Source organism: Somniosus microcephalus, chromosome 3, assembly GCF_052327205.1.
Source record: "Somniosus microcephalus isolate GS21.2 chromosome 3, FLI_Smic_1.0, whole genome shotgun sequence".
NCBI classification, from domain to species: domain Eukaryota; kingdom Metazoa; phylum Chordata; class Chondrichthyes; order Squaliformes; family Somniosidae; genus Somniosus; species Somniosus microcephalus.
This window is the reverse complement of record NC_140989.1, coordinates 224,274,238-224,289,241: the sequence shown is the minus strand read 5'-3', so window position 1 is coordinate 224,289,241 and position 15,004 is coordinate 224,274,238. Positions and strand designations below refer to the sequence as shown.

At 46.8% G+C, this 15,004-nt stretch overlaps 1 protein-coding gene across 7 annotated transcripts in view; it reads left to right on the top strand.

Annotated features, from left to right (window-relative positions):
* The window catches only part of imp3 (IMP U3 small nucleolar ribonucleoprotein 3), a 326,220-nt gene that overhangs the window by 46,945 nt on the left and 264,271 nt on the right, over positions 1-15,004 (top strand). Inside the window, exon 2 of one of the 7 annotated variants that reach the window (XM_085982182.1) lies at positions 10,245-10,336. The exons of the other annotated variants lie outside the window; for them this stretch is intronic. Within the exon in view, the coding sequence (XP_085838308.1) occupies positions 10,254-10,336 (83 nt within the window). The 5' untranslated portion in view covers positions 10,245-10,253. The remainder of the gene's footprint in view (positions 1-10,244; positions 10,337-15,004) is intronic. 7 annotated transcript variants of the gene reach the window in all.

Below are 15,004 nucleotides of genomic sequence, written 5' to 3'. Positions count from 1 at the left end.
GAGAGAGAGAGAGACTGGGGGGGAGAGAGAGAGAGACTGGGGGGGGAGAGAGAGAGAGAGACTGGGGGGGAGAGAGAGAGAGAGGACTGGGGGGGGAGAGAGAGAGAGAGACTGGGGGGAGAGAGAGAGAGACTGGGGGGGAGAGAGAGAGAGACTGGGGGGGAGAGAGAGAGAGACTGGGGGAGAGAGAGAGAGAGACTGGGGGAGAGAGAGACTGGGGGGGAGAGAGAGAGACTGGGGGGGGAGAGAGAGAGACTGGGGGGAGAGAGAGAGAGACTGGGGGGAGAGAGAGAGACTGGGGGGGAGAGAGAGACTGGGGGGGGAGAGAGAGAGAGACTGGGGGGGAGAGAGAGAGACTGGGGGGAGAGAGAGAGAGAGAGACTGGGGGAGAGAGAGCTGGGAGAGAGAGAGACTGGGGGGAGTGAGAGAGAGACTGGGGGGTGAGAGAGAGAGAGACTGGGGGGGAGAGAGAGAGAGACTGGGGGAGAGAGAGAGAGAGACTGGGGGGGAGAGAGAGAGAGACTGGGGGGGAGAGAGAGAGAGACTGGGGGGGAGAGAGAGAGACTGGGGGGGAGAGAGAGAAGACTGGGGGGGAGAGAGAGAGAGAGACGGGGGGGAGAGAGAGAGAGACTGGGAAGAGAGAGAGAGACTGGGGGGGGGAGAGAGAGAGAGAGTCGGGGAAGAGAGAGAGAGACTGGGGGAGAGAGAGAGACTGGGGGGGAGAGAGAGGAGACTGGGGGGGGGAGAGAGAGAGACTGGGGGGAGAGAGAGAGAGCTGGGGGGAGAAGAGAGAGACTGGGGGTAGAGAGAGAGACTGGGGGAGAGAGAGAGAGACTGGGGGGGAGAGAGAGAGAGACTGGGGGGAGAGAGAGAGAGACTGGGGGGAGAGAGAGAGAGACTGGGGGGTGAGAGAGAGAGACTGGGGAAGAGAGAGAGAGAGACTGGGGAAGAGAGAGAGAGAGACGGGGGGGGAGAGAGAGACTGGGGGGGAGAGAGAGACTGGGGGGGAGAGAGAGAGAGACTGGGGGGGGAGAGAGAGAGAGACTGGGGGGGAGAGAGAGAGAGAGACTTGGGGAGAGAGAGAGAGACTTGGGGGGGAGAGAGAGAGAGACTTGGGGGGGAGAGAGAGAGAGACTGGGGGAGAGAGAGAGACCTGGGGGGGAGAGGAGAGAGGGGGGGAGAGAGAGAGGGGGGAGAGAGAGAGAGGGGGGGAGAGAGAGAGAGACGGGGAAGAGAGAGACGGGGAAGAGAGAGACGGGGAAGAGAGAGACTGGGGGGAGAGAGAGAGACTGGGGGGAGAGAGAGAGAGAGACTGGGGGGAGAGAGAGAGAGAGACTGGGGGGAGAGAGAGAGACTGGGGGAGAGAGAGAGACTGGGGGAGAGAGAGAGAGAGAGACTGGGGGGGGGGAGAGAGAGAGAGACTGGGGGGGAGAGAGAGAGACTGGGGGAGAGAGAGAGAGACTGGGGGGAGAGAGAGAGAGACTGGGGGGGAGAGAGAGAGAGACTGGGGGGAGAGAGAGACTGGGGGGGAAGAGAGAGAGAGACTGGGGGGGAGAGAGAGAGACGGGGAAGAGAGAGAGAGACTGGGGGGGAGAGAGAGAGAGACTGGGGGGGAGAGAGAGAGAGACTGGGGGGGAGAGAGAGAGACTGGGGGGGAGAGAGAGAGAGACTGGGGGGGAGGGAGAGAGAGACTGGGGGAGAGAGAGAGAGACTGGGGGGGGAGAGAGAGAGACTGGGGGAGAGAGAGAGAGACTGGGGGGGGAGAGGAGAGAGACTGGGGGGAGAGAGAGAGAGACTGGGGGGGAGGGAGAGAGAGAGAGACTGGGGGGAGGGAGAGAGAGAGACTGGGGGGGGGAGAGAGAGAGAGACTGGGGGGGAGAGAGAGAGAGAGACTGGGGGGGAGAGAGAGAGAGAGAGACTGGGGGGAGAGAGAGAGAGAGAGACTGGGGGGGAGAGAGAGAGACTGGGGGGGAGAGAGAGAGAGACTGGGGGGGGAGAGAGAGAGACTGGGGGAGAGAGAGAGAGAGACTGGGGGGGAGAGAGAGAGACTGGGGGGGAGAGAGAGAGAGAGATGGGGGGGGAGAGAGAGAGAGACTGGGGGGAGAGAGAGAGAGAGACTGGGGGAGAGGAGAGAGAGAGACTGGGGGGAGAGAGAGAGAGAGACTGGGGGGGGGTAGAAAGAGAGAGACTGGGGGGAGAGAGAGAGACTGGGGGGGGAGAGAGAGAGAGACTGGGGGAGAGAGAGACTGGGGGGGGAGAGAGAGAGAGACTGGGGGGGAGAGAGAGAGAGACTGGGGGGGAGAGAGAGAGCTCTATTATAAACTTCTTCAGTGTGGAATAGGGGGCAAAGTCTATGACCTTATTAAATCAATGTATCTGAAAAACAAATGCGGGGTCAAAATTGGAGACAAACGCACCGATTTCTTCACCCAGAGAAGAGGCGTCCGACAGGGCTGCAATTTGAGCCCGGCCCTGTTCAACATATACATAAATGAATTAGCAGACATGCTGGAGCAAAGCGAGTCACCAGGTCTCCGTCTCCTTGATGGAGAAGTGAAATCCCTGTTCTATGCGGACGACCTGGTTCTGCTGTCTCCCACAGAACAGGGATTACAGCAACAACTGGACCTACTCGACAAATACTGCCAAAATTGGGCTCTAACAGTAAATCTAAAGAAAACCAACATCATGATTTTTCAAAAAAGGCCCAGATGTCAGGAAAACAAATACCAATTTACCCTCAGTGATACCGCTATAGGACACACTATGAGCTACACCTACCTTGGTCTAACTATTACAGCATCAGGGAGCTTCAGCATAGCAGTGAATGCACTAAAAGAAAAAGCCCGAAGAGCCCTATTTGCAATAAAAAGAAAATTCTACAACATCCAAATCCCAATCAAAATCTGGCTCAAAATATTTGACAGCATAATCCTGCCCATTGCACTGTACGGTAGTGAAGTATGGGGCCCGCTAAATCACCAAAGCTACACTAAATGGGAAAAACACACAATAGAAGCCCTACATGCAGAATTCTGCCGAAGCATCCTTCGCACCCAAAGAAAAACGCCAACAAATGCATGCAGAGCCGAACTAGGCAGATACCCACTGATAATAAACATCCAAAAACGAGCACTAAACTTCCTAAATCACCTCAAATCTAGCTCCCCAGACACCCTTCATGTCAAAGCCTTTCAGACCCAAGAGCTAAACCCAGAAAAGAGTCCCCTGAGTCAGCTGCTACTGAAACTAAGTACTCAGCCGGACCCTGACCAGCCCCAGACCAACACAGCCGTCCAAACACCAATCCGAGTGAACCAAATCATTAAACAATGCAAAGAAACCTACCTGGAACATTGGAACAAAATAACCGAAAGCCAAAGCAGATTAGAATGTTACCGGGCCCTAAAAAGAGATTATAAACTGGCAGACTACCTCACGACCATCAGAGACACAAAACAGAGACAGACCCTCACCAGGTACAGACTAAGCGACCACCAACTGGAAATTGAAAAAGGCAGATACAAGAAATCCTGGCAGCCTAGAGAGAATAGAATATGCGATCAATGTCTGGCCGGCGAGGTTGAAACAGAAATGCATTTCCTCCTAAAATGCGAAAAATTCAACACATCAAGAAACATATTATTCAACAAGCTAAGCCAAACAACCCCAGATTTCAAGGAATTGGATGACCTGTCAAAATTGAGATTAGTCCTGGGAGAAGGAGACAGACCATACCTTGGGGCCAAATATGTAACAACATGTCACAACCTGAGGACTGTTTAAAAGTAAGACTGTTTAAAATTAATATTGTTAAAAGTAATATTGTATGTACCCAACAAATGTCAAATCGATTGACACCTACAGAACGTTGGAAAACTGTACCTTTTTGCTATGTAAGCTTTGGCAATATGGTTCTCTGTAAACTTTCATGCCAATAAAGCATTTGAATTGGAATTGGAATTGGAGAGACGGGGAAGAGAGAGAGAGACTGGGGGGGGAGAGAGAGAGAGACTGGGGGGGGGGAGAGAGAGAGACTGGGGGGGGAGAGAGAGAGACTGGGGGGGAAGAGAGAGAGAGACTGGGGGGAGAGAGAGAGCGAGTGAGAGAGAGACTGAGGGGAGAGAGAGAGAGAGAGAGAGAAATTGAGGGAGACAGAGAGAGAGAGAGACAAAAGTAAATACGCCTATGACCGGTCCGTAATCGTAAGCTTTCTTTTGATGTGACGCGCGTGTAGGTACGCTCTGTAACTTTCGAACGTATAGAGAACGGACAGACAGACGAGGTCTTTTATAGATACAGATGATCTAGACGAGGGAACTAGATGTAATATCTCCAAGTTTGCAGATGACACAAAGCTGGGTGGGCGTGTGTGCTGTGAGGAGGATGCCGAGAAACTCCAGTATGATTTGGACAGGTTGGGTGATTGGGCAGATGCGGTATAATGTGGATAAATGCAAGGTTATCCACTTCAGTGGCAAAAACAGGAAGACAGATTATTATCTGAATGGCAATAGATTGGGAAAAGGGGAAGTGCAACGAGACCTGGGTGTCCTTGTGCGCCAGTCGCTGAAGGTAAGCATGCAGGTGCAGCAGGCGGGTAAGAAGGCAAATGGTATGTTGGCCTTCATAGCGAGAGGATTCGAGTACAAAAACAAGGATGTCTTGCTGCAGTTGTACAGGGCCTTGGTGAGACCACACCTTGAGTATTGTGTGCAGTTTTGATCACCTTATCTGACGAAGGATGCTCTTGCCATGGAGAGAGTGCAGCGAAGATTCACCAGACTGATACCTGGGATGGCAGGAATGACGTATGAGGAGAGATTGGGTCGATTAGGCTTATATTTGCTAGAGTTTAGTAGAATGAGAGGGGATCTCATTGAAACTTATAAAATTCTAACGGGACTAGACAGACTAGATGCAGGAAGGATGTTCCCGATGGCAGGCGGGTCCAGAACCAGGGGTCACAGTCTAAAGATAAGGGGTAAGCCGTTTAGGACTGAGATGAGGAATTTCTTCACCCAGAGAGTGGTGAACCTGTGGAATTCTCTACCACAGAAGGCAGTTGAGGCCAATTCATTAAAGATATTCAAGAAGGAGTTGGATATATTTCTTAAGGCTAAAGGGATCAAGGGATATGGGGAGAAGGCAGGGACAGGGTACTGAATTTGGATGATCAGCCATGATCTCATTGAATGGCGGAACAGGCTCGAGGGGCCAAATGGCCTACTCCTGCTCCTATCTTCTATGTAATTATACGTGCTTGCGTGAACACATTCGGGCACTGGTTTGAAGGGCCCGTAGGCGGTGTCGGGTGGATGGCACAGGATTGCGTCTCTGCGCCGGGGAGAGGAATCGGCTCAACCGGCAGGGAGCACTCATTGCAAAGAGAGAGAGCCGTGGGCCTATGTGAGGAGGCGGGCCCATTCGTTGAGAATAATTCACAGGAACTGAATTGGTGTCGTTTCTATAAAGAGGAGCAGGCTTGAAATTACCTCCGGTCGTAGACCCCCTGGAAAGCATCTACAGACCCCCTAGGGGTCTGCGGACCCCAGTTTGAGAGTCACTGGCCTAGACAACCATTTTTTAAAAATCTTGTTGAAACTTGCAACTGTGTGGCTCACCTACTGGCCCAGTTGCTGAAGGCATTGCTCCGTGAGGAACTAAACCACGCACACCAGGAAGGTCCTAAGTTGAATCCTTGGTCTGTTGAGTTCACTGATCTCAGCCAGGCAGGGCGGTTGGCAAAGGAGAAAAAAAATGAGCGAGGGTTGCCACTCCTGCTGGGAAAAATGTGTGTAAATATCAGGTGAGTACAGTACAGGTCACATAGCCTGTTGACACTTTCTTGGTTCATACAAGAAGTATGAGTACTTGGTTGATGTGCTGAAGGGCTATCGAATTGTACCCTCAAAGTTACTGTGCGCTTTCAGAAGAGAAAATTTGGGGGGGGGGGCGGCGTAGGGAAAGGTAGCATTTTCAAACTTGTCTATTTCAGCAAGCAACACTCTGAATAGTAGACAAAGGGCTCAACAATTTAGCAGATTTTTTAAAAAAAGAGGCAACTAGGGGACACACGATGATTCTCTGGACTCAATTTAATTCTTGGGAGTGATTTATATTCTGCAATGCATGATCAGTAACAAATTGAAGTTAGTGAGGAAAAGTTTGAAATGCGTTCTTTAAATGCTTACAGAACTCAAATATTGAACATAACATAAGAAGTAGGAGCAGGAGCAGGCCATACGGCCCCTCGGGCCTGCTCTGCCATTCAATAGGATCATGGCTGATCCGAACCTAGACTCACGTCCACTTCCCTGCCCGCTCCCCGTTACCCCTAATTCCCTTATCAGCTAGGAAACTGTCCATCTCCGTGTTAAATTTATTTAATGTCGCAGCTTCCACAGCTCTCTGAGGTAGCAAATTCCACAGATTTACTACCCTCTGAGTGAAGAAGTTTCTCCTCATCTCAGTTTTGAAAGGGCAGCCCCTTTATTCTAAGATTATGCCCCCTAGTTCTAGTCTCACCCATCAGTGGAAACATCCTCCCCGCATCCACCCGATCAAGCCCCCTCACAATCTTATATGTTTCGATAAGATCGCCTCTCATTCTTCTGAATTCCAATGAGTAGAGGCCCAACCTACTCAACCTTTCCTCATAAGTCAACCCCCTCATCTCCGGAATCAACCGAGTGAATCTTCTCTGAACCGCCTCGAGAGCAAGTATATCTTTTCTTAAATATGGAAACCAAAACTGTACGCAGTATTCCAGGTGTGGCCTCACCAATACCCTGTATAACTGAAGCAAGACTTCCCTGCTTTTATACTCCATCCCCCTTGCAATAAAAGCCAAGATTCCATTGGCCTTCCTGATCACCTGCTGTACCTGCATACTAACCTTCTGTGTTTCATGCACCAGGACCTTTGTACTGTAGCTCTTTGCAGTTTCTCTCCATTTAGATAATAACTTACTCTTTGATTTTTTCTGCCCAAGTGCATAACCTCACACTTTCCAACATTATATTCCATCTGCCAAATTTCTGCCCACTCATTTAGCCTCTCTATGTCCTTTTGCAGGTTTTTTATGTCCTCCTCACTCACTGCTTTCCCTCCCATCTTTGTATCGTCGGCAAACTTGGATATGTTGCACTCGGTCCCTTCCTCCAAATCGTTAATATAGATTGTAAAGAGTTGGGGTCCCAGCACTGACCCCTGCGGAACACCACTAGTTACTGATTGCCAACCCGAGAGTGAACCATTTATCCCAACTCTCCGTTTTCTGTTGGATAGCCAATCTTCCACCCATGCCAGTATATTACCCCCAATCCTGTGATTTTTTATCTTGTGCAGTAATCTTTTGTGTGGCACCTTGTCAAATGCCTTTTGGAAGTCCAAATACACCACATCCACTGGTTCCCCTTTATCCACCCTGTATGTTATGTCCTCAAAGAATTCGAGCAAATTTGTCAAACATGACTTCCCCTTCGTAAAACCATGCTGACTCTGTCCGATTAAATTATGCTTATCCAACTGTCCTGTTACTGCTTCTTTAATAATGGACTCCAACATTTTACCAACCACAGATGTTAGGCTAACCGGTCTGTAGTTTCCAGCCTTTTGCCTGCCTCCCTTTTTAAATAAGGGAGTTACATTAGCAGTTTTCCAATCTGCTGGGACCTTTCCTGAATCCAGGGAGTTTTGGAAAATTACCACCAATGCATCCGCAATCCCTACCGCTACTTCTCTCAAAACCCTAGGATGTAAGCCATCAGGTCCAGGGGATTTATCTGCCTTAAGTCCCATTATCTTACCGAGTACCATCTCCTTAGTGATTTTAATCGTGTTTAGCTCCTTCCCCCCCCCCCCCCTATAGCCCCCTGTTTGTCCAGTGTTGGGATATTTTTAGTGTCCTCTACTGTAAAGACTGATACAAAATATTTGTTCAGCGTTTTTGCCATCTCCATGTTCCCCACCACTAATTTCCCGGTCTCGTCCTCTAAGGGACCAACGTTCACTTTAGCCATCCTTTTTCTTTTTATATAACTGGAGAAACCCTTGCTATCTGTTTTTATATTTTTTGCTAGTTTACTTTCATAATCTATCTTCCCTTTCTTAATTAATCTTTTAGTTATTCTTTGCTGGCTTTTAAATGCTTCCCAATCTTCTATCCTCCCACTAGATTTGGCTACTTTATATGCCCTTGTTTTCAGTTGGATACAATCCTTTATTACTTAGCCACGGATGGCTGTCTTTTCTTTTACGCCCCTTTTTCCTCAGTGGAATATATTTTTCTTGAATTTAGACTAACTCCAGTGTTGACTTGGTGTACTGCACCTCTTCCCCAATTATAATGGCATTTCTGACCTGGAAAAAATATTTTAATATGGTGGTGTTGTCATATGTGGAATAATCCTGCTGTTTTTTTTGGTTTCTAACCTTAAGATCTTGAGTATTTGTCATACTCATGAAATCAAGCTTGGCAAATCCTTTTCTTTGTGTACTTTTTTTTGTCCTGTTGATGATCAGTCATTATCTTATTGAATGGCGGAGCAGGCTCGAGGGGCAGTATGGCCTACTCTTATTTCTTATGTTCTTATGTTTTTGATCTATTTTGTGAGCTGTTTTGTGACCTGCAGTCTGCTCGAAATCCAGTCTCCCATCTATTTCTTCTCCACAATTCAATAATTGTGAAAATTCAAGTTCATTGCTGGGGTTGCAAATAAATGTAAGTCCTGACTAAGTAGCTGAGCGATTAATCAGCTCCTTTCCTATAGACTGCCTTGTCAAAAGCTGTTCAATTCAGTAGCCTCATGGAAACTTATTTCTTAGTGGAATGGTCCTTTAACTCCTTTTGTTATTTGGCTGTTGCAGTGGAACTTGTGACTGGACAGTATTATAACATAAATTAACGTTTCTCTTCCCACTTCTTCGCTACTCTACTTGGAGCACCAGCATAGTCAGAAATAATGGTCTTTATTTTAAAAGATTTAAGTAAGGGAGAGAAGAGACATACTGGGAAATGTGATGGGTGTAGTAGTGAGTTGATCAAGACTGCATTTGTACTGTAATGGTAGTGTTTGTTTCTTTGCATCATTGTGAAATACTGTCACGTCAATCTAGAGTCCGATCCTGACCTGTGGAGCAAAGCAGACTGAGACTCTGCTCCGGGGGCCTCACTTTGCTTGGCTCCGGAGTCCGGTTGCTCCCCGATGCAGGATTTACACTATAACTTCAAAGTTGATTCAAAGTGTAACTGCTTTGCGCTGATACTGTAAGCTGTATTTTCTCTGTAGTCTAAATTTATGCTGGTCTTGCTGTGAACCTTTTGAAGTTTCAACAACCTATTTTGTAAGGAGTATAGTATTTCATAAGGAATATACATCAGAACTTTAAACTGGGTCTTTAGTCCATGTACAAATAGAAATTGCTGTCTCAGGATGTTTTTGTCACATCATTTGTTGTTACCAAGGTAAGTGATCTTCCTCAGCCCAATTATATGCAAGATCTTATCTAAGTTTTCCCATTGGTTATTTTTCGCCTGGCCTCAGCAACAGTTTGGCTGTTGTCCATCCTCAAGAAAAAGTCACTGTCATTATTTTGCTTCATTGTCTGCGTTTTCACATGTTATGAAGTTTTAGTTTAATTTATTTTGAGATAGCAGCGCCATGTTCTCCCAGTTGTTACTTACCAACCGTCAAGGACTATTTCAGTTGGTTCAGCTCTGGCTGACTCATTGGGTCAGTCAGTGCCAATTCCCAGTTTCCAAATTCATTCTGATTCTTTCCCAGTCAGTGATGTTTATGACATTTTCTGTTGACACTTGAATTATAAAAATGTTAAGTATTTCACCCAATGGCTTAGTGGGAAAATATTCTGTAACTGAGCTATACAGACCAGGAATGCCCCAGGTTCAGACCCTTGTAGACAACATTACAACAGTGACTACACTTCGAAAGTACTTTATTGGCTGTAAAGTACTTTGGGATCTCCTCAGGTCATGAAAGGTGCTGTATAAATGCAAGTCTTTTTTTGTCTATGCTGAGTTAGCTGATCTCAGTTGGTGGAGGCAGGGCGTTATGACTGGCCTCAAACCTTCAGGGCTGGAAAATTTGCTAGGTTTCCTGCTCCTGATGGTTAATCAATACTTTGGAAAGTGTACGTACATAGACCAGATTAGGATCAGTTGTGATGTCACCTATGGTGTAATAGCCTATTGATGCTCCTTTTAATGGTTTTGTATATAGAACGTGGCCATGGACAAAGTACTGAAGGGTACTCTGGAACCACGCCTTCAGAAGAGGGAAGAAAATGGAGGTGGTAGTGAGAAGTTGAAAGTGTAAGGTTTGTGCCTGACTCGAGGGGAATTGCTATTTGAGAGAATAAGGAAGAATGTGTCACCTTGCCTATCTGGGTATAGTCTTTCTCATTCTTCGAAGAGTTAAAGCCTTCTCTTTGATTACCACTTTTGACTTGGTGGTTTTATTCTTTGTGTGTTGCGTTGCTTATCTCATTGCTGTCGTCTGTGGTGAAAGAATGCAGGATACGTCCCATTTTACACAAGAATATATGGTACCAGCTTCAGGTGAATTTTGATTAAACTTATTTTGAGATCGCCAACAGGGCACCCCAGAGTGGGTTCACGAAAAACAGCAGGGATTACGATTTCAGGCCAGTCTGTGAGCTGATCCTGAACAGTGGTACCACATTACACTAAGCTAACCACTGGGGATACAGGTTTCTCCGCTTACAGCCTGCTTTTTGGGGTCTGGTGGTTCCTGGGCTGGTCTGTGATCACGGTGACTGCTGTTTCCATTAATAATGCCACCAAAGTGGCCATACATTGAGGAGTAACTGACTTCCGGGCTTCCAGGGCAGCAGTATTTAAAAAAAATCCATATGATATGATGGAGCAGGAAAATCCGAGGTCACTGATTGCAGCCAAGGCAGTAATGGGACATATGTCCTACAGTTGACCTCCATGCTCTGCTAGGAAATGAACAAATCAGCCAGGATTCTGGCATCTATGCTTGTTCAAAATTTGCATTCGTGATTTGGTGCTGCTTAGTGATTTGATTTTGGTCACTGGTTTGAATCCAAGGAGCAACTGGCCATTTTTGTCATAAGCCTTTAGAAAACAGTCACTGAAGTGATCTGGGAAATGCTGGATTCACTTGTTCTTGTATTCTTGATTCTGTTGTGCTGCTTGCCAGATGCCTGGTTAAAAGGAGCTGGAACAGAAAGAAGCAGCTAAGTATTCAGACCTGGAAAGTAACTCGATTAGCGAAGTACGGAGGATGTAAGTGACTTAATCTCACCAGGGCTGGCAAGTTGCAAGTGGACTCACTTGAGCCAGATTTCAACCTGGAATGAAGATCCTTGTAATCTGTATGAAGACGATTAATTGTGTTGGAGAATGCTGGTGGTTGTTGTGTTGTCTGGTTCTGAACATGCTATTGTCGGGGCTTTACTTGCCACATTGTTGAGTGCTGTTCATTGAACTGCGTTCATTAGGGTCACTTTCACTGGACAATTATGGCTAAAATAGGCAACATTTTAAAATTATATCTAAAGTTCATTGGTTTGATGGTGGCCTCTCCCGACTAGACTTGGAACTCAGCCCACACTGAGAGAACGAAAATCTTCGCTAGCTCTAAAACTCATGTGAAATCAGTTCCTGAAATTTAATTCGGCTGTTTGTAGGCATGGGTCCACAGTGTTAATTTAGCACCAATTAGTACTAAATTGACAACTCACTCAGATTACAGGATGGCTGATGTATGAAATGGAAAACTGTCACAATGGTACTGTAAGGGTGCTTTTGAGGTTGGAAATGGTGACATTGTTGGGGGGAGAGTAGAGGGAGCTTTTTCTTTCTTTGTTCAGTCCCCTCCTCTCCATGAGGGTGTGGACTCTGGTGAGGTATGGTTCCACTGTTAAGTAAACCATGCCAAAAAACCCTCGTATTTTGGAGTCACTTTCGATCGCATCCTGTCGTATAGACAGCATCTCCAGAACCTTGGCAAGAAACTAAAGAGCAGTGTCAACTTGATCCAGAAACTTGCCGGATCCACATGGGGAGCAGGCGCTCAAATCCTCTGTGCGGAAGCACTCGCCCTGGTGTACTCCACAGCGGAGTACTGCTCTCCAGCATGGCTGTCAAGTCCACACGTCAATTCTGTTGATGTCCAGCTGAATTCTAGTATGAGAATTATCACCGCTTTTATCGACGCCAACACCTTGTCTGCCCGTGCTTGCAAACTTTGCGCAACCACACCTATGCCACGAATATGCAGTTTCTAGGGAATACAACCGCTAAACCAGCAAAAACATGCCGATCCAGGCCGGCTTGAACAACCTACCACCAACTCTTAAATTTAGAAGGCCATTTCGGACCGTCGCCGAAGCCCTTCAGTGATCCCCCCCTCAGCCTTGATGACTGATGGCGAAATGCTTGGAAGAACTGTGACATATGAAATGGATTCCTTATAGAGGGTCCCACAGTACAACCTGAAGGATCAAACCTTCCTCACCAAACTGTGGACAACCATCAACTGCCTCAGAACCGGTCATGGTAGATGCTGCTACCTTCTCCATAGATGGATGATTAAAGCATCCCCATCATGCAACTGTGGAGCTCCTAATCAGACCCTGGAGCACCTCATTGAGCACTGCCCTCAGGAAATTCGCAGGCAACCTACAAGATAGCCATGCTGTTAGACTGGAAGCTTTGTCCTGAATATCTGACTTGGATATTGACTTTGGATTTACTTTGCTACAACCATATGAGAGAAGAAGACTGTTTAGTTAGCATCAATGGGAAGTATGGCGTGCCTGTCGCTGCTTTGTTTCTTGTTCTACCCCCACCTCCCTCCCCTCCCCTCCCTCCCCTCCCTCCCTCCCTCCCTCCCCCTCTCTCTCTCTCTCTCTCTCTCTTTCCTTTATTCTCTTTCTCCTCCATAGCCCAAAGGCACTGAGGCTGATTTATAGCATCCTTACTACCATTCCAACTGACATCAGCTCGGAGCCGAGACCAGCAGTTCAGCGGCACACTCTGCAATCTCGCTGTACTGTCGGGGGGAGCTGGCTTGGAAGCACCTTTTATTTTGCAGCTAACCATGTAATACCTGATGAGGGAATCTGGATACTGTTCATCAAAATGTAAAATATTCCATTCCCAGCACCAACATGCTCTACCTGGATGAGCACAAAATTGACTTCAGTGCAGGGAATTTGTGTGACGCTACCACTTGCCACCTCCCGGTAAACTTTTGTGGGTGAATGGGAAACTCCCTCCGGGATTGTGGGGCTGCATCATCAGCAATGAATGAGTTAAGTGTTAACCCATCCAACCTGAAATGCAGACACTGATGTAACTGCAGATCTCACAGTTCAGTGAACAGCTGTAAGCTTACCAACAGATAAAAGATGTTTGTTCTTGTTTCTTCCCCCACTATTGCTGTTTACATTGTCCAATCACAGCTGTCAGAACCGTAGATAGAGTCCACGCCAAGGATTTATGTCTTAACAATGGGAAAAGCGATGTATATTTTCTGTGGTGTGTAAAATTGCATCATTTATTGTGAAGATGTTTGGAATCACCAAGTGATACTGACGTGATAGTGATCTGTTTATTGCCCGTTTTGTTTTATTGATGCCCAATTGTTTTTCTTCTATCTCATGGGAAACCTGTAAACCAATAGTTGAAATATTGGTGCCCCTCGTAGGCTGGAAGACTGTGATGTACAACTGTGTATAAAGTAATGTCATAATGTTTGGAAATTTGCTAAGTTTATTGCAGTACACATTAGTGACCTGTCCTAGTCTTTTACAGACACACTCTATTCCTGTTCATAACCGGTTTCCCATAAAATTGCCTTCACTTTTCAAGAGTATTATTATTTAAGTTGTGTTGAAATATTGGTGTAATAGACACAGGGTTGTGAATATCCAGGAAATGCACAGTGTGTATATAGAAGAAAATTGTCATCTCCTGTAAGGTAATTTTAAAATAATAATAGGATACTGAATGGCGCAGTAGGTTAGTGAACTCCTCGTTCATCTCTCGGAATTAGATTTGAATTCAACACAGACTGATGGAATGGAAATCTCCCTGCAGTGGCTGTTAAGAGCCTGTGCAAAATGAATTTCAGTGGCTGTCTGTCCATAGCAAAGAACTGCTTAGAAATTGCTTGTGTTATTTAAAGAGGTCACGATATTGGTTGGTGTGGGAATTATAGGATTTACACCAGTTTTAATGGGGTGTATTCTTTGAAAACCGGGTTAAGAGTGTAAATTTTCAAACTGGTGCAGACCCAAGGTGATCTTGGATCTGCAAGCTCATGACATTTTTACCTGGGCTTCATGCAAGGAGTCTCCAGAATTCTTTATCTCTACAGTGATGCCAGACCAATGGTTCCCCCCACCATGCTGTTAAACCACAGCACCCTCACCACCTGAGTGTTGTCAAAGCCCAGGACTGCTGCCAGTGGTCCAGGCAGGGCTGACCCCAGTGTAGCTAACTCCCACGCCCGGTATCCACAATTATAGAATCATGGAACCATACTGACACAAATCGTGCCATTCATGTAGAAAGGACTTATGAAATATACTGGGCGGCCTGCTGGTGGCGGTGTTCAGGGAGAGTGTAAATACTCGGGCATGGGCTCAGCTTGCTCAGGGACATTTTGTAAACAGGAACTGGTGAAGGATAACTAGACCCCCATGTTGTGAAACAGTCGATTACAACCTTCTTTGATACTCTGACCAAGTGCCTAGTAGTTTTCTCAATGTCAATTTAATTGACTGTGTGCTGCTCCATGCTCTGTGTGGTTTTGGGAACAGACGGCTACGACTCAAACGGTAGAAGGGAACCAGAGGTAGTAATCAATCCATCATGGAGAAACTACTCCGACCCGCCCGTCTTGACCTGGACCCGAATTCACTTACAACGGCTAAGGTATGGAAACACTGGTATCGTACCTTCAGCAATTTCCTCAGGGTGTGT